The sequence below is a fragment of the Excalfactoria chinensis genome, chromosome 4 (assembly GCF_039878825.1).
Source record: "Excalfactoria chinensis isolate bCotChi1 chromosome 4, bCotChi1.hap2, whole genome shotgun sequence".
Classification (NCBI taxonomy): Eukaryota; Metazoa; Chordata; class Aves; order Galliformes; family Phasianidae; genus Excalfactoria; species Excalfactoria chinensis.
Genome location: NC_092828.1, coordinates 68329012 through 68347866, shown reverse-complemented (window position 1 = coordinate 68347866; position 18855 = coordinate 68329012). Strand labels below are relative to the sequence as shown.

Below are 18855 nucleotides of genomic sequence, written 5' to 3'. Positions count from 1 at the left end.
TTTAATAGCTTAATTCTTGTCTTTTCTCCTAGCATGCATTCAGTACAAAAAGGTCCTGAATGTATATTATCTGTATAGACTCAAAAGCTATTGCTAGCAAACAAGTTGCAGTGGCCCATAACATACATCCAGTAACAACAGCTGAAATACTCAGCTACAATTAGAAAACCCAAAAACAGCTTTTTGAGTATTTTTTAAATTACTTTTTATTCTTCTTCATTCTTCATTGTATACATGCTCTTTACTTTGCACAGCTAGTGAATGCAAAATGGTTTAAAGAGAAAAGAGAATCACAACCCGCTTCTCTTGTTCCCCCTTCCTTTGCTCTTAATAAATCATTGTTTGCTGATAAAGTCTAATAATCATTTTTTTAAGAGACAACCTATATCTATCCTGGATAAAATCTGAAGTGAAAGGAATGCGTTTCATAAAAATGCTGAGGCTATCAACACATCCAGTTCAAATGTTATTTGCTGCCCAAACTCCTGCTTGAAAACTCATTGAATGCAACACAAGAATCCAGAATGACTTCAAGACATCCTCCATTTAGGCACAAAGTCAAATGTCTTGTAACTGAATTACCAAGATACACAGACACAATCAAGTGTCTATGTATCACAAAGAGAACAACAGTCAAATCCAGGCTGAGTAGTAGCTCATAGCAAGTTCATAGCACAGTTTTAAAGCAGAATAACTGTTTCATGACCGTCTACATGAAAATGTTAAAGCTGAGTGTTAGGAGATTCAGAGTTTGCAGTACTACTATGTCAAAGCCTGGGACAAAGAGGCTGAAAAAAAAACAATAAAGATAGATGGGCTGCCATAGCAGCACAACTAGACAATAAAATAATAGTATGTAGTAGTCAAGTACAAGAATAAATGCATGCTTCAAACTGTGTTAACTAGATGAAACATATATATCAGATCATTGGGAGAACTGAAAAAACACTGTTTCATAACTTAGAGAAAGTGAGAACTTGTTATTATGCTGGACAATTAGCAATTGACAAAGTAAAGGAAAACATCGCTAAGTCAGAGCAGTCACTTGCTCTCCACTTTTTCATGGCAAAGGAAAACAAGACATAGATCCGGTTATCCAAAGTTCCTCAGAAACAGAGTGCTAAAGCCAGCTCCTACTGAGGCTGAGTTGTAAAGCAGCAAGCAGATTTATGCTGGGGATAGCTGAACCCAACCAAAGAAGAGCCAAAAAATAATCTGAGAGTCTGCAATAAGCTTCAGCATATCTATCTGAATTTAAAAACTAAATTTAACGAAGTAAAGCCTAAAGAACTGCTTTATTATGCATAATCACATAATCACTTACATATTGAAGTCTTGAAAGAATCTGTTTCCTTTACAAAATCTTGCATAAACATTACACAGAGTTAAGAATAACGTTATTTTAGTAGCATTACTGAGTATGGTCATTTGAATCAAGTGACTAATCCAAACATTTCTCAAATCACTTCTGTACCCACTCCTCTGCAGAAATCCTCCTTGTATTTTTCAGGGGAGAGGTTAAATGGGGGTCTTTTAAGTCATGCATTTATACTGCGAGAGCTCTCAGTGCCAGTATGAATTTCATTTCATATCAATAAATTAAACAGAATAAAGATTACCTTAAAATATTCCATCAGAGATCTGGAGTACTTCATAGCATGGTCCTTCTTTAGTTTAAACATTCTCAAGTACAGAAGTGATAAGCATCGGTAGCTGTGGTAATTAGGAAAGGATTGCGTTAATTCCATTGCTTAATGAAACTTATAAACTGAAGGTAAAAAAAAAAAAAAAATTAAAAAAAGAAAAAGTAAAAAGGTTGGCCTGTATTTTGTGGTCTCTGTTCTAAGGTTACGTTTTGAAACATAAGCAAATGAAAGGGAAAAAAAAAAAGGTCAAAAGTATTATAATCCAATCTTGATAAGAATATAAATTAGAAGAATAAATGTTTAGTCAGCTGCTGAAGAAATCCATTAGTTATCCTTTAATAGTTTAATGGAAAACAAGAATAATGATCTTCGGTAAGCTGCTTAAGTAATTCAGTACTTTTTAAGTCCTCCTTAAGATTTCAGCCACTTCTCATTGTCACAGTGGGACTTACCATAAAACTGCTAGTTTCTTGTCCCCTTCTGTGGCAGAAGAGCCTGTGAAATTCTTGAGTCTCATTGCATACCTTGTAAGAAATGTAAGGAGAGAAGAAACACATGTTCGCATGTTTTGAGAAATAATAGTGACACATTGCAAAGTAACAAAGGCACAAAGGTATGCTTCCCAGACTCAACAACTAATGATTACATTGTTCCATAATGGTAAGAAGATGCAAAATTCAACAGAAAGCACCAGTTAAAACTGGGAAGGCTGAAGTAAATCATCAATCGACTTTAAGGGACAACATGAACTGTTCTTGGGGATATTACTGCTGCAGAGTCCTGCAAACACCTGTGATGAGCATCGGACAGAGGCATAAGATCTTGACCTTCTGTCTGCTGAAGAGTAAAGTAATATGGAAAGATGTTTTACATAAAACATTTTGGGCTTGAATGATGATTTCAAAATCCTTTTTGTAAGTGCTATTTCTAAGTTTTTAATATATACTTTTCCCTATGTATTTATTTTGTATGGAAAATGATGTTAAGTACAGGAAAGGTCACGCTCATAGTTTTCTAAGTTCTTCAGTCCATTAATTTACAAATCTTGTATACTTTGTCTCCCTCCTCTATTTAATTGCTGTTGTCCAGCATTTTGATGATGAAAGACTTAGAAGATATGCCTCCTCTCCCTCTCTTATTTTTTTCTTTAACTGAGTGCACTCCATGTCATGCATTTAGTCTCTTGAAAATCAATTCATCACATAAACTCATTGTTCTGAGCCCTAATGCAATTTCACAGGTACTTGTGTTAGAATAAGTAATAGGGTTCAGTGTTGCATAAGAAAGTTTTAAGGTATCCAGGCAATCTTGATGAGTTCTCATTTACAAGGAGGTAATGGAGTGCAGGCAGGCACTGCTGCTCTCACCCTGCCTTCCTCTCACCACCCCCATTATCAGCTCCCAGGCTGCAGCTGCAGCACAACACCTGATGTGTTTCCTCCCTGTCCTATCTCACCTGCTTTTTGGTATTGTTGTTCCAGTCATACTGAATGAGTCCAGTCAGACGCAGAGTGGTACGCCTCTTTGGGATTTTCAATATTACATTGGGGATTTTAGCATTACCATTAACCAAAAGACCTTTGAATGTCACACCTCTGATATTCCCAATCTCTTTGACGCTCCGCTTGCTTTGACAAATAGATGTCTGATGTAGATACTCAGGTCAGACAGAGATAATGCAAAAAGGAAAAAAATGGGCCTCCAAGAGAAGGAGGAGTGAAAGAGAGAAAAAACTTCTTTTGTTTCATAACCCACAGTAAAAATCTATGTTCATCTTACGAGCCACATTACAAAAGTGCATGCAAACTGCTGCACATTTCCTTTGTGCATTCAGCATCCACTGTAACCCACAAGGGTCTTGTTATTTGTCCCTAGAGATTACTGAACCAGAACCAGCCTGCTGCTCAGGTGGGCAACCACCTTTTTTCATCTGTCCACTGGTGCCAATTAAATGGTCAAAACAGTTTAACCTCTGCCTACAAGATGCTGCATACATGAATTTTTGAACAAGGCTCCACCTTTGATGGTAGGTGGTGGAGTTCACCTCACCTGACTGGAGCTATTTAGAAAGTGGAAGACACCTCTAGGGAACTCCTAGAGATTCCTCTACAGTCAGAAGTGGTTCAAAAAGCAGTTCAGAAGTGGTTCAAAAAGCAGTTCAGAAGCGGTGTAGGCACTGCTTCCGTGCCAAGGTCTATCTATCATGCAGTCCCCAGTGGGCCAGGAGCTGCCAGGAAGGCAGAGGGCCCACAGGTACTGCCTAAAGTTGGGTGCATCATGGTGCAACCACGGACTTAGCTGACTCTATCCCACACTGGAGCTGTAGGCAGAAGGGAGCCGCTACACACGTGTTGTGGCTCTTGAAGCCAGATCCAATTCTGAACAGAAAGATTGAGGGGTTGAGGAACAAGATTTTCAACTGTGCTATGTGGTTGCCTTAAAAAATGAAAATAAATGTGGTGTCCTGTGAAGAACTACTCACTTCTTTAAAGTGAGTTTGCCCTGATGTACAGCTGTAGTTATGTAGTTCAGCATACAAGGTACTACTGTTAGAAAGCAGGAGGAGTTCCAGCACAAGGAAGCAGATTTTAGAATCATAGAATCAAGATTTTCTTAATTCCTCTGCTCCTGAGGATTTAATTTGGATTCTAAACATTGAGCGAACATTGTTTTTTGATAAGTAATCTCTTTGACTTTCTACCTCTCTTTAAGAAGCATAGGATGTAACAACATTTTAAAATATTGAACAGGCGTATTAATTACCTGAGAACAAGAGCTTCTTAAAATGTGATACATTTAATAATGTAAATGCCTACTTATTCAAAATGTAAAACATGCATTGTTTTCGACTGCCTTTAATAGCTAATCTGGCATATTGAAATCCTGCTTGCCAAAAAAACACCTTTGTTCTGTTAAAAAGCAAACATTTAGAGGTCTGATTAGCTGCCTTCTCTACCTCTTGTGTATGCTGCCTGTAATTACACTGACATTAATGATGAAATTCCCAGTGTACTCAGGGGAAAGCAAAGGTGCGTCACAGTGAAAAAGAAAACTCCTGTTGTTCCACTTACAGGTAAATTTAATCCTACTTGATTTCACTTTGATAATTTGCATAGGTAAAGCAAAGAAAACCTTAATTACTTGGGAGACCGTCGTTTCTATAAAGCACACATTATGAAACAGATACAGGTAACAGTAGCAGATTTTCAAACACTGATTTTACTGGTAAGTAAAAGCTCTCATCTGTATTCTAGCCTATAAGCCTACAAAACTGTATTAAAACGAATTCATCTGGATTGCTTTCATCGTTAAAAAGTATACTTTTTAACACAATACATGCAAAAAGCTTCACCTTCCTCTATGATTTTAAGTGCCAGATTTCAGCTCTTTTCTTTTTTTTTTTTTTTAAGCTACCAAGTTATAAACCTCTAAAAACAAGGTTTGTAATAGAAATCCTGATAGACTCACTTTAGTGTTCTGAATTATAAAACTACACCTTCTAAAAGACAAGTGTCATTGCCAAACAGTGAAATTACTATACTTTACTTCCACCCACTACATCTCAATTTTAATTTTATGAATATTGCAAATTATAACACTCACATTAGAGCCTCTAAAGGGGATAATTTATAAAAGCAGTGTCCATCAATTATAAATTTTCCATGACATTAATAAAATGGCAAGAACTAATTATGATGACTTCTGAGATGAAGATGCTTTGGACAAATCATTAATACGTTGAAATTATATTTTTTAAAACATAGCAGGTTCTAATTACGACTGAAATGAGCTTATGAAAATGATCACAGAAAGGACATTAACCTGATGAGTTCCACAGTCTCTGAGTACATGGTGTATGGAGATTTAGCTTCTAATGGATCTCGCTCCATAGCGTTCCCACACTCGATGAAGGACAGGGCAGCATCAGCATAATTCACTGCTTTGCCGAACTTCTCCAGCTGAAATGGGAAGGATATCATCAAGAAAATCCTTCAGCTTTAATTTTGAGGCAGGCGGTTCATAATGCAAAGCAACACCAGCATTAGGATGAAAGCAAAGCATTGCCACAAGCTAGAGGTGAACGAATACAGAAATTGAAGCCAGGTGTATGTTTATACCCAATCTTTTCAGGTGATATATATGGCCAGGCACTGCACAGAGGAAAGCTAAATGACATCCATGGATTTACATAGGCAATGAGCAAATCAATACTGCTCTTCAATATATGAACTAAGTTTGTGTGCCACTATGCAAGGGTTAAGCGACAGATCCGAGCCACTTGTCAGTTGTCACAATCCGTGGTGACTGTTGACGAGAAAAAAAGCCCTCATCATTTATGTTGTGATTGAAAGAGGGGAAGAAAGAAAAAGGAGAAAATATAGCACTACTAAATATTTTATTTTACTAGGATTTTATTGCGAAAGGTTTTAGCTCTCATAATGGTTGTGATTAAACTGACTTAGACATACTGATTTCTTTTTTATGTGTAATGAATATTATATATGACATTTTTATAGTAAGTATTTTATAATAGTATTTAACATTTTCCATTTTTGATAGCTGGATGTAAGAGATCCAATATACTTTAAGTCAATTCAGAATTTCTTTGGATGTCTTTATCAAAATATTTTGATGCATCTGCTTATGTTTCTCATTCACTAAACAGAAGCTTATTCCACCAATATATTAAGCAGAACATCTAATATTGGTTCAACGTAACAGCATCTCTGGCTTTGTGGCTACTCCTCTTAAGTGCTACCCTCTGTATTCATGGCAGGTTTCAGTTTCAAGTCCTGCACTTGCACACTGACTACATTGAAAGCCTTTGTAGAATGGCAAAACCATGACAGATAGGGATTACTTGAATGATTAAAAAAGAGGAAACATTTTTGGATGTTTCCCTTGTACTTCGCTATACTCCTCAGCATACGCTACTACTTCCTTGCTTCAGGTCCTCTAAAGAAAACATGTATTACAAGAGGAGGAAGTTGGCTGTGAGCAGATTGAGTATTTACACACAGTTTGAGACAGAAATGGGATTTTCCCCTGTACTCTGCTCCACAGTGACTTCAGTGGATTAAATGAAATTGCTCCAACTCATCATAGCACAGCCAGGCACAGAGCAAGTTCTTCAACATCTCTTCCACGTGATACAGTTAGTGGATACTGCAACATGTGCAAATCAGCTGATTCCTTACTGCTGTGCTGGACAAGGAGAGGTTTTAAGGGCTCACATGGTACAAAATGCTGTGTCCTTTGCCAGAGATCTCCAAGCCATACAAGCGCAGATACAGCACTGCCATACATCTCATTTACATTTGCTGACATATTCTGAGGTCACGTGCATTATCTTTCCAACCACTGAAACACATCTTTCATTTCTCTTTGTCATGTCAGCACCAAGTAACCAGAAACAACTATTTCCATAGGACAACTAACACTACAGGTTTTCACGGCAAAAGTGTTACATGGAGATAATTTGAGTGCAGCTGTATTGAGCGGGTGGGTGGATGAGGAAAGGTTGAGACCTAAATTGTGGAAAGCAAAAAGCAGATTGTTGGTGGGTGTTTATGTCTTCCAACAAGTTGCATCATAGTGGCTGGCCCCACATTCCCGTAGGGGCACTCGAGGTGTCAAACTGCATGTGACAGGAGAGGCCTGCCTGTGGGTAGCAGCATGACATGCTCTGTCTGCTCCTCTTAGTTCTGCTTGAGAAACACCACTAATTCCACAAGGCATAGTCAAAGGTAAGAGGATGGAAGACAGGTCAACACTTATGGAGCGAATCAGACTAGAAGGAAGCAGATTGACATAGTATGCTGAGATCATCAGGAGCTTGAGCCTGTAAATATTTGCTAGCATGGAGCAGGCAGCTCTGTGCCAGAGCCACGTGTACTTTTTCTAAAGGTCAGCCAGCTGAAGGAGTTGCTGCCAGGCCACATCTGCCAGCCTTCCTGAGTGAAGCCCCAGGACCGTAATGAAACCACATCCAGTCCAGGCTGCAGGTTTCAGTGCTCACCACCCCCTCTGAATGGGTACCTTGGGAGGGACAGCTTCTGCCTTGGTGACAATTGCAGTGGGATGAAAAAAGCCCACACCCAAGTCCCGCAGAAAGCACGCCAGATTTGTAATCTGTCAGATTAGGTAGTTCTATCGAATTCAAACCTCTGCACAATTAGACCAGTTTAGCTGCAGTTTAATCTGGGACAAAAAGAGAGAAAAAGCTTTCCCAGCATTGAACTACCTCACTGCAAGATTTATTTGTAAAAAAAATAACAATGTGTTCAGTCTTTATTTACCAGCCTCATAGCATGCAATAAAACAAACACACTATTTCAAAATCAATTCCTGTAAATTTTAAACAGCAGGATTTGAAATATCAAGTAGTTTTGCCAAATGATAATGAAATCTGACTTTTTTAGCTTTCAGTATTTTTTGTTTTGGGCTCAAAGCAAGTATAAAGGCAAATTTCAAAAACACATCAACTTTTTTGATATTATCTTACATCCTTCCCACAGTATAATTGTTGCTTCTCCCCAGAAGAGAAACCAGCTATTGTCAGAAGTTTATTTCAGGGTGAATGATGTGTTAAAGCCTAGGAATGATGTTCAGACTTCAGCTTGTTGTGGGCAGTGTGTTTATAGAGCGCAGTTTGAAGCATATTTTAGTCCATAGAAGGGTTCCTTTGGTTTCTAAGGCTTTAGGCAAGATTAAGAATTCAAATTTTTGTAATACCCAGCTCCACAGTGGAGAAAGACAAGAAAGCCTTGAAAACTTACCAATGCATCTGCTTTATGCTTTAGCTTCTTAGCTTCTTGCATATAATAATCTGCATTGTGAAGCCTGAAGAGACAAAATCAATTATTTCAAGTCTTTGTTTTCATACAGTTGGACAAACATTGTTTGAGAAATGTGCTGACTGCTTCCAAGAACAATTTAGATATATATACCCACTTATCTCTTTCAGTCTTATCCTGGTATTAATCTGAAACTGCCATATGAAATGATTTGATGAGCTACCAGAATGCAAAATAACTAGCTGTGGAAACTGGCCACCCAAAGTAGCCATTAACGTCTGCTGAAGAGAGGAAAAGGAAACATATTTTAAACTAATTAAAAAAAAAATAAATGAAGAAGAATAACTGTGAGCCAACATTCATGATCTGAAAACATTTATCAGCAGAGACTTCATTAATCAGTGATAACAGTTCATTAGTAAAGTTTAAAAATGTATGTGACATTGTGCAGCACCATCCACACGTGCCCGATGCTAGCATTATAATTACAGATACTTTGCTTTCACTGGGAGCTCTGCTTTACAAAAAATCCCAAGTACCTAACATGCAACTAGCACAAAGAGCTCCAATAGTACTCACACATCATCAAATGTGATTTTAGGTCTTCTGGGCTCAGAATTCCCATTGGAAAGAGTTGGCATTGCAGACCAGATGTCTGTTTCTAGATGGTTTGTATCAAGAAGATTGTTGGCTGTTGGTGCATTGTGGGTTTCCTCCTCCTGAAAAACAGACTGCTATTATTTCTTCATAATTCAAAAGATACAGATACACACAAAAAAGCTAAGGTACATGCACATATCCCCAGCTACGGCCAGGAAACCTCATGAAATCATCTTCCATCCTTTATCATGTGACCCCATTAGATTAATTAGGCATTACAACCCCAGCTCTGACCTCTCACCTGAACACACTTCCCTATGCTCCAAGGTGAAAGTCACCCTGTACAACAAAGTGCTACTGACAACACACTCATTAAAGCCAAGTTGGGCTGCAGGGATGGAAAGAAACTCAGTATGAGGTGGATCACACTAATGTAACTGTTTTTCTAGAGAATTAGTAGATAACTGCAAGGTGGATGAGAAGTCTGTTCAGATATCAGCAAGAAACAGTTCCCTCATCCTTACAATACAGAACAGAGAGAGAAATGAAAAGCAGAAGCTGGTTGTTGTGACTTTGCACTGACTGAAAATAGAAGCATAACAGGAGTATTTAAATCAGGCAATTGCAACGTTCAACCAAATAAACTAAATTATAGATGAACCAAAGAACTAATAAAGAATTCTAACGTATTTTAGAATGCAAAAATGTTTTAGAAGTCAAATATTTTGGGGATCAAGATAATAGATAAAACAAGGAAAAAGCAGACTGGAGGTGCTGGGAGTGAGAGGAAGTAGCCTTGCTCTTTACATCTCATAGCCTATTTGCTAACATAAGCAGTTCATTGTGGCACTGATTTCTCTTGAAGGCTTGAAGTCCTGCAGCTTGAAGTAACACAATGATATCAGAAAGCAACAGGGTTGAATGAATAATGTGAAGCGATTTGTCACCTATGTTCCAGGGCAACTTCTGAGCTTTGCTATTGCAGCGTATGGCAACAACCTCTCACAAGGTGGCGAACTGTGAAAAATGGGGCTACACATCCTGTTCTGGGGAAGAATTATCTTCCTGTCTTTTAATTCTGACAGTCATACTAAGATACAGTTTGATACAGAGAGTGAAGTTTGAAGTTCTAGTGGGAGAATTTTTCTCTAAAACTGGACAGAAAACTGAGCTTTCCTTCTTTTCCATAAAAGTAGATGACCAACTGATCTGAAATTCTTTATTTTTTATTTTTATTTCTATTTTTAAAGTCAATTTGCTATGCAGCTTCTAGCTTTGTTTCTTTTTCATGCACACCTAGTAAAAAATCATCTAAATCTGGTGAAAGACAAGGAAGTATTGATTATGTAAAAATATTTAGTGGCAAGCTGGTCCTAAAAGAACGATGTTTGTATTGGAAAAATATGACTGTTTGCATGTTCTCTAGAGGCTCAGTACAAAATGTATGTAGATGAGGTGCAAATACACCTTACTTCTAGAAACTGGGAGCCCACAAACCTGCGAGAAGACATTTTAGTTTTCAGTGTGCTATGCACAGGTTAGATTTTTACTGTCTGTTTAGTTTAGTCCATAATATTTGGCATAACTTAAGTTTGCTCCAGAATTTGTAGTAATTATTAACGTAAAAGACACCAGTATTCTTGATGCTTTATTTGAAAATGGTGTGTTGTTGTATCTACAGAGTTGGGAGTGGGGCAAAGTCTGTCCACTGAAGCTCAGGGTGTTGCAGGGAGAGATACACTATGTGAACTAGATGCTTAATGCTGACCTAAAAATGGAACTTGCAAGAGTCATTTATGCACAACTGCATGGATCCAGCCTTGATGCTCTAGAGTGGAGGCATATAAGGATTTAAAGATACATACTAGAAAAATAAATAAATAAACGAAACCCAGAATAAAGTTAATTTTATCTTCTTCTTTTCCAGCAACTGAGGTCTGTTACTTACATAGATTCCTTTGGGGTTAGAAGAGGATTTATTTTCATTCTTTCTGTGTTTAGAAACTGAGGAGGAAGAGCTGCTGGTCTGAGAGGTGTTTGTGATGTTGGTTTCTTGGTTGAAGGAGCTGTTGTCACTGCTGTGCCGACGGTGCACAGGCTCGTCCAACAGGGGAGATAATGGAGGAGGGAAGAGCTTCTCTTCTCTTTTCTTTGCCATCTTCTTCACCGAGTTACTGCTACTCCTGGGACACAAATAAGAATCAGTTGCACACCACGAACCATGGTTTCTCCTCCATAGCACAAAGCTCCAAATTTCATGTAATGAAAAGCCTTAAATATGTGCTGTTATCCCCCATGTCCTAGGAGCAATGTCAAAAGGAGACGGGCAATGAAAACAGATCTATCCCTGCCATTTCAATAGCCACAGAAACCTCCTGCTTTGGAGGACAACTTGCAGTGCATTAGTATAAACTGCATCCACTTTAAATGCTAATTTGAGTCGGTCTTAATTTGAGAGGTCATAGAGGTTCTGACGCAGCAAAGTGCTGGAAAGTTTTATGCACAGGGTTAGTATACTTGACACCAAGTATAGCTATTTATGTATTTAACATTAAGCATCTTTTAGAGAGGTAGATTAGGGCTCACATAAGCAACCTCTGAAAAAACATATAATAACACGTCATGTGAACAAAAAATAATAATTTATAACAACTACAAAATGATAACCATAACAATAATAAGATAATAATTATTTGACCTCTAGAATAAAACCAGTGTTCAACACTACATTAAAATGACACATCGTTGCTGGCAAAAGCCCCTGAGCAAATATTGGTTGATGAATTGAAGGTGATTCAGAAAATGAATGTGGTTTTGACATGAAAGCTCAAGTAATATGATAATCTATTGTCTGTTTTATGTACAGAAATTGCTAGCTGGCTACAAATGGCAGCTGTGATACACAGTAAAAAACAACAGCAACAAAAACCATGCTAGACCTTTCTTCCCTCAAATCCATCAAGAAAAAAACAAACAGCACAGCACCATAGAGACTGTTTAACATATTAATCTACTCATAGATTTTTGTATTAGGTTCTGCTCTAATTCAGTCAATGAAGATAACCTGAATTTTAATCTTTTGTTGGACATCTAATAGCGCAGTACACAATCATTCACTTTTCATGATTATTGACTAACATTTCAATAACAAATTAAGTCAACAAGAATTTATGTTTCATTCCTAGTTGCATTCAGTCAGTGTCAGGAATTATAGATTTACTTTGCTTTAAAGTAACCAGCAAAAGAGAAGAATCAACACATGTTTCCCTACTCCTTATTTGACATGCAGTCTAGACTCTTGCATTTCCACCAAAAGTGATGGTATCCACACCTGTTTTGGTCATTCCCATACTTGGGGCCTTTGGTGGTACAAAAATATTTCATCCTCTTTGTTTTCGTAACAGAGTGAATCAAACGAAACCCCCATATTTCAGGTTTTATTGCTCTTCTATTCAAAAATATTTTAGTCCAACTGAAGCTGAGTTTAAAATAACTTATTTGAAATTCTGTAATATTAAACATCTTTGGACTGAAGAAATAAAATCAGCACAGAATTTATATTGTCTTGCAGCGGAGCAGGTATGGATGCTCTCCTGCTTGGAAAACACATGGGCCTGAAGTTCAAAGGAAAGCGATCAGATCAGAGGAGATGGGTAATTCTTTGAGAAGACATTTTATGCACATGTGGTCCTGCAATTGTACTCCAAAAAGTTCTCACTCAAAGCCCCATCTGCTGGCTTTCTTACCACCAAAGGGTATTTTGGAACTCAGACAAGTCACCATTTCTATAGTAAAATAATACTCTGAACTTTTTCCAGAGGAAAATTTTCCAAAAGAAAGCAAACTCTTCTCCAAGAAATCATACATGTATTATTGGATTGTTCAGAGGTAAAGCAGACACAACTAATGAAAAAGCCAAAAGTAGAACTGAAATTCTCTGCCTTCCAAGCCAGTGGGCTACCCTGAGCATGGTGTTCAGTGGGTCTGTCTAAGAAACGTATATGGATGGGAGCACAGAGCAATGTGGTTCTAATTGCACTGCACAAAGAGGAGTGTGGAGCTCTTCTTTCACTCTGGTACAGCTTTGGAAAGGGAACAGCAACTGAGCCTGACAGATCTAAATCAAAAGTTCCTCAAGGAAAATGGAAGGTGAGCCACTGGCTAAATCCACTGTAGAAACCACTAGAGAGGTTTCTCAGTACATCTTTGCCTGTTTCCAGGCCTAAAGCAAGACTCAAGGAATAGCATGGGGTGCTGCATGGCACATAGACAGCAAGTGAAACAACATTTCTCAGTTGCTACATGGAGATGGAAGGATTAAGAGAGTAGTATGAGAAAAAAATGAAGATGGTTGCAAGTTCCACAATAGAACCACCACCTCTAAAAGAGGCTCTGAGCACCCTAGTCATGGTGTAGATGTCCCTGTTCATTGCAGGGGACCCTGATATGACCTTTATGGGGCCCTTCCAACTCAAATGATTCCATGATTCCATGCATATATTCCAGAAGAGATTATATTCAGACCTCCCTTTTGCACACTACTCAAAACTTTGTTAACTTCAGCTTTGCATTCAAGCACAAGATGGAACAAACGAAGACACAGAAGTCGTTCTGTGGTGAGGAGACATAACTACAACTTGAAGGGGCACTTGAGGACATATTTTTTCCGCATGACAAAGACCCAAAATCCAACGACAATACTTAATAGTTTTTTTTTTTCCAGTTGCCCACTTAATCCTGCACATTTACAGGATCCACTGGAGTCACACTGATTATTCAGCAATGTTACCTCCCTTAGATTTAAACCAAAGAATTTATGTTAATAACAACAGCAACTCGATGGTTGTTACCAGCAGTTAACCAGATCGTCACTTTGTTTTGGGCTGTTAATAAGCCAAGAAACTAGTCTTTGATTGCAGTAATCGCTAATTCTGAATGAATTTATTGCAATAATTACTAAGTCTCAATGGTTTAATTTGATGACATGATTATTAGTTAAGCTATATTTAAAATCTAGGGAGAAGCACAACAAAAGCATAAAGAAAAAACACCAGCAGAACTGATGGCCTCCTAGCTGCAGAGTTTAATCTTTGTGTTGGAGAAGGCCAATTATCAAGGAATAAGAGAACTCCTGTCTGCTCTTTTTTTTTTCAGCCTTATTTCTTTTAGGGCAGCAAGCAAGCAAGCAGGCAATAAGAGGTCAGCTTGTGAAGGAGAGAGAATTTCCATCTACTCTAACAATTCATTCTGCTTTTCTTTACCCTTTCTTTAAGTACTCCTTGTGGTATGTGGTTGTAGCTCTGGACTATTAGTGAGACAAAAGCCATTGTCTGTGTCAATCGCTTTGCTTTCCTTTGCTTCTACTCTCCTTGTCCACAAAGAAATGCAACACACTGATGGTGTATCTGATTTTCTGCAAGGGGTTAGCAGGGAAAGGTCACTCTAGCATTAGCTTGGACCATATGGCAGCAATTGAATGAAGATGAAGTCATTGTCATAGATGTAGACGACTGACTCTGCCATGAATGAACTGCAACAAATGCCGTTGTGACTACCCAAGGGATCCGCTAATATATGTTGCAAAGTACAGGTGCATCTTTAACTAAAGGTCAAACAAAAGGGAACAGGAAATCTTGAAAATCAGACTAGCTAGATGGCAGGCATGCTTCCCCAATATGATTCTAGTCTGATTTCAGACTCACAGTTTGCATCAGCACATAACTCTCTGTGTTATTACGAACTGCCAAATGTTGTCAAATAGTGCTCTGTCTGGATTGGATCTACTGATCAGGTTTTCAGATACAAATGGTATTCAGCAGCACACAGAATTAATGCTTAAATTAAAATTGCTCTGGCAATCAAGTAAATACACAAGCAACCCTCTGCTGCAAAGTGGGCAACTGATACAACAAAAAAGCAGCCTCACAGCAGTGTTTCAAGTAATTAGTATGAATTAGTTGGGCACAAAATAGTATCCTTTATTCCTTCATATGCTTTGAAATATTAGGAATGAGGAAAATACCATGGTGGTTGTAATTAAAAAAAAACCCAAACAATTACATTTTGAGTGTCACATCAGATTTATGAAAAAGCATGAGCCTCTGACTGTGTGATGGAAGGAACAAAAAATAACTGGTTGCTCGTACAATGACTACATAAAACAAAATTGTTATCTAGTTATCAAATGGCTTTTAAGTTCATAACTGACCATCTGAAATTTCTACATTAAAATTGTACATATAGTCATAGGAACTGGTAGAAGGTAGGCATATAATTATCCATATCAGACAGGTAAGACTTCACTTAATTGTGCATCCTTGCAGCTTTACTGAGCCCACATATTTAGGAACAGATTATGAGAGAAAGATATTTAAATACCCAAAGCACATATAGTCAGCTAGTGAGAGCTACAAAAGCATAGGTGTGCCTATCTTCACCCAATTACTTCCTGAATGCCTTCATATTTCACTCCAGAGTTATGGTCTTTCAGCCAAAACATTTCTGCATCTATAAAGAAGCCCAGTGAGTCTCTGAAGTCTGCCTTGGTGTACTCAGTTTGTTGGCACAGAGAGCATGTTCTAACTGTAGAGACCAACAGTTCTTCCCAAGACAGAGAATCCACCACGAGACACTGCACCTTCATGGATGAAAATCATTGTCAACTCTAGGCAAATCATCCTTATTTCTAAAAATCCTTGTGTAGAGAGATCTGAGTGAAAACACAGGACATTTGGGAGCAAGGAAAGTTTAAACAGCAAAGCCTTTCTTTCAACTTTTCACCACTGAAGTGTTATTTTCCCCCTTGCCTTTGAACAACACATAGTTTTAGCCTCTCCTTTCTTCTGTCTCCCCTTAAAATTCCGCTTAACCCTGTGGAAAACAGTACTACTCCTGATTGCTTAAAAACAACCTGGGGCTCTCCAGAAATTTCAGTCAGCTCCCTGATCTTCTGGGAAATACGTTGATCTGTATTCAGAAGCACGTCAGAGGGATCTGGAGACTTGAATTACCAAATAACACTGCATTTGTTTTAAATGAACTCAAAAGACACTAATAATAAATGTTGTGTGATCCAGGTCTCTGCAGCTGAAGTCAGAACATTTTGTTTCAAAACTTGAGGCAGATGAGAGGAAAAGGTAGCATATAGAAATAACTACTAATGAACAGTAGCAAATAGAAATAACTACTGATGGAAACAATGATATTTTTACAGAGAATACCAAAGGCTAGAAAACTCTGAGGAATCAAATTAATGATCTGGAAAACAAGCTCAAATTAAGAAACATCAGGTTGGGGGTGGATCCTTTGGGCTTGCTGAAGACAAGAATAGAAATATTTTTTTAATGGATTGTGGAGGTGTTGGGGATGGATAATCCTTATTCTCTGCAATATATCTCTACTCGTACTTCAAGCAATGACAGTCAGGCAACACCCATCATGATGTTTATCAAATGAGCAACATGTTACATATCACACTGTTACTTTCAAATCATCTGCCTTTTCCAGATTCCAGCTCTGATGTTTTCAGTGGTACAGTGAGGGGTTAGTTCAAGGACTGAAGTTCGTCTATAATTACATCAGTATAAACAAAATAATGCTCAACCTGTTTTATGGGATTTAAAATCTGTGTATTGTCTCATAAATGATTTTTGAACTTTATCTATATTTAGATATGAAAACAGTCAAATTGTTTTCAGAAGCACATTGTGCATTTGATTCTTTGCTACTGAGAAGCAGAAAGCAATGCCTCATCTCAAAAGAAAAAAAGCACAAAATTGATGACAGAAGGGAACTGGGTTCTTTGGTTATTTATAGAATGTTAATCTTCTGATTATTATAATCAGAATCATTATTTCTGCGGTGCCTGTTTGATGAAACATTTCAGCCATCCTCTCAAAGACACTGAAAGGCATAAACGACTTGATTATGTCTGCTGAAACACAATGCATGCGTCTGAATCATTTAGGGTCTCACCTATGGCATTTCTGTAAACACAAGAATAAGAGCCACTGAAATGAATGGCAAAGTCATTACTTCATTCAAGAAAACTGAGAATAATCTCTTAAGAAAACAATTCAAAAAAAATATTTTCTAGACAATCAAATAGAGCCCATTCTGGCTGTACTGCGGTGAAGAATGGTGGAGGCAAGAAAGGACCTTTAAAGAATGTGGTTCTGTTGTTCTGTGGAATGCAATGTGGTAAAAGAAGAGCAACTCACGACTGTGGTGGGACTCTAATTTCCTGTGACCCATGAGAAGGCTGACAATCTCATCCAAAATCACACGGACCCTGTTTCTATGAGACTGGAATAGTGACACCACTTAATGCTTGCTACAGCAAAGAGATTTGTTGAATAATACTGTGAAATCCCTTTTGAATGTTATGAGAGAAAAAGAACTTACTCTTTAGTGCTGGTTAATCTGTGATTCGGTATTGGAGAGATACAAGGTGGGAGCAAGCATGAAGCTGAAGGGTCCTCCAGGCGCTGCTTCTTGCTTTCAACAAGGGTTTCCAGGTTTTCTGACTGTTTTAACAAAAAATGTACAACTTGAAAAATCAAGCATCTATGCACACTACGAGCTTCTCAGGCATCTCAGTATATTTTCTTTACTGTAGCAACAGTTGAAACACATGCCTAAGAGAAGTCACCTGAAATCAGGGCTAAACATGCTCCAAACACATGACAAGTTATACAACCAGTGACATAGCCAGTTAATTAGGAAGCAAAATACCTCATATGCCATAGTTATCTTCTTCAGTGCACTGGAATTTAATTAATAATTCAGATGGACTGACTTTATAGCACCAAATCTTACTCAAGTATGTAGCTTTTATTCATTTACTTAATGGAAGTCCAAGGGTAAACTTCCTCGAGTAAGTATTTCTCTCAGGACTTAAAGACTACAGGACTGAGCTTTAAGGAGGCAGTCATTAACAGCAATAGCTGGTGTGAAAAGTGCTTTGAAAGATTCCATAGCGCATGAGTTCTGTGCCTGAGCTGGGACGATACAAGCAAAGCTGATTATTGCTCTATCACTGGAACCTTCTTAGCATCCTTCAAGCCTGCTAGTAGATGGCTAAAATAAGTCTTTTTAATAGCATGAATCAGAATCCAAATCTGGTTCTTCCTACTCTGTTTTAACTGTTAATGCCATTGTAATTTGTCTGTTTCCTCTTGGGTGGAGATGAACAGTCATTAAGCTGAACAGGCTGTTTCAGAGTGTAGCGTATGTTTGTGCAATCCCAGAGTGAGATACCTCCCAGTGTTCCTTTGTGATTCACAATTCCAGCTAATGAAATTCTGCAGTTCCATTTTATTTGTTTTCCCTGGGAGCACTGAGTTTAGTTGCCAGTGCCACACTCTTGTTTTAGACAACACACTGACTCTCCACTGTGACCTAGCAAGAACTCTTCTTTTTTCCCCCCCATTTAATTAATATACACCCTATTGGACATACATATAAACACTGACATTTATACATCCCTTTTCATTCTTTTCTTCTTCCTTCTTACCTCTCTGCCTTTCGTGTATAGCTAGAATATACACAGAATAAAAACCTGCTGAGTTTGCTTGTGATTTCATTTCCACTTAATTCAACAGGGAAGGAGCCAGTGCAGTGACTCATGTAGGCAGGGTGTAGACCTTGTGTCTGCCTGGCATTGTCTGTGCTTTTCACATATTAACTCTCTCTTGTATGGCTGGATGGCTCAAATTCAGTATTTCAGTGCTGTTCAGAAGTCTGCTAGAACAGACAGCTGAGGTCACATTCATAATGATTTAGAAAGTCTGGGGTATAAAACATGCGCAATG

At 38.1% G+C, this 18855-nt stretch overlaps 1 protein-coding gene across 1 annotated transcript in view; it reads right to left on the bottom strand.

Moving 5' to 3' along the window:
- Positions 1-18855, bottom strand: part of AFF2 (ALF transcription elongation factor 2) — a 338300-nt gene that overhangs the window by 19407 nt on the left and 300038 nt on the right. Inside the window, exons 12-18 of the mRNA XM_072334541.1 lie at positions 17447-17568; positions 10992-11226; positions 9023-9162; positions 8426-8489; positions 5469-5605; positions 2099-2170; positions 1620-1713 (exon numbers count right to left, since the gene is read on the bottom strand). Of these exons, the coding sequence (XP_072190642.1) occupies positions 1620-1713; positions 2099-2170; positions 5469-5605; positions 8426-8489; positions 9023-9162; positions 10992-11226; positions 17447-17568 (864 nt within the window). The remainder of the gene's footprint in view (positions 1-1619; positions 1714-2098; positions 2171-5468; positions 5606-8425; positions 8490-9022; positions 9163-10991; positions 11227-17446; positions 17569-18855) is intronic.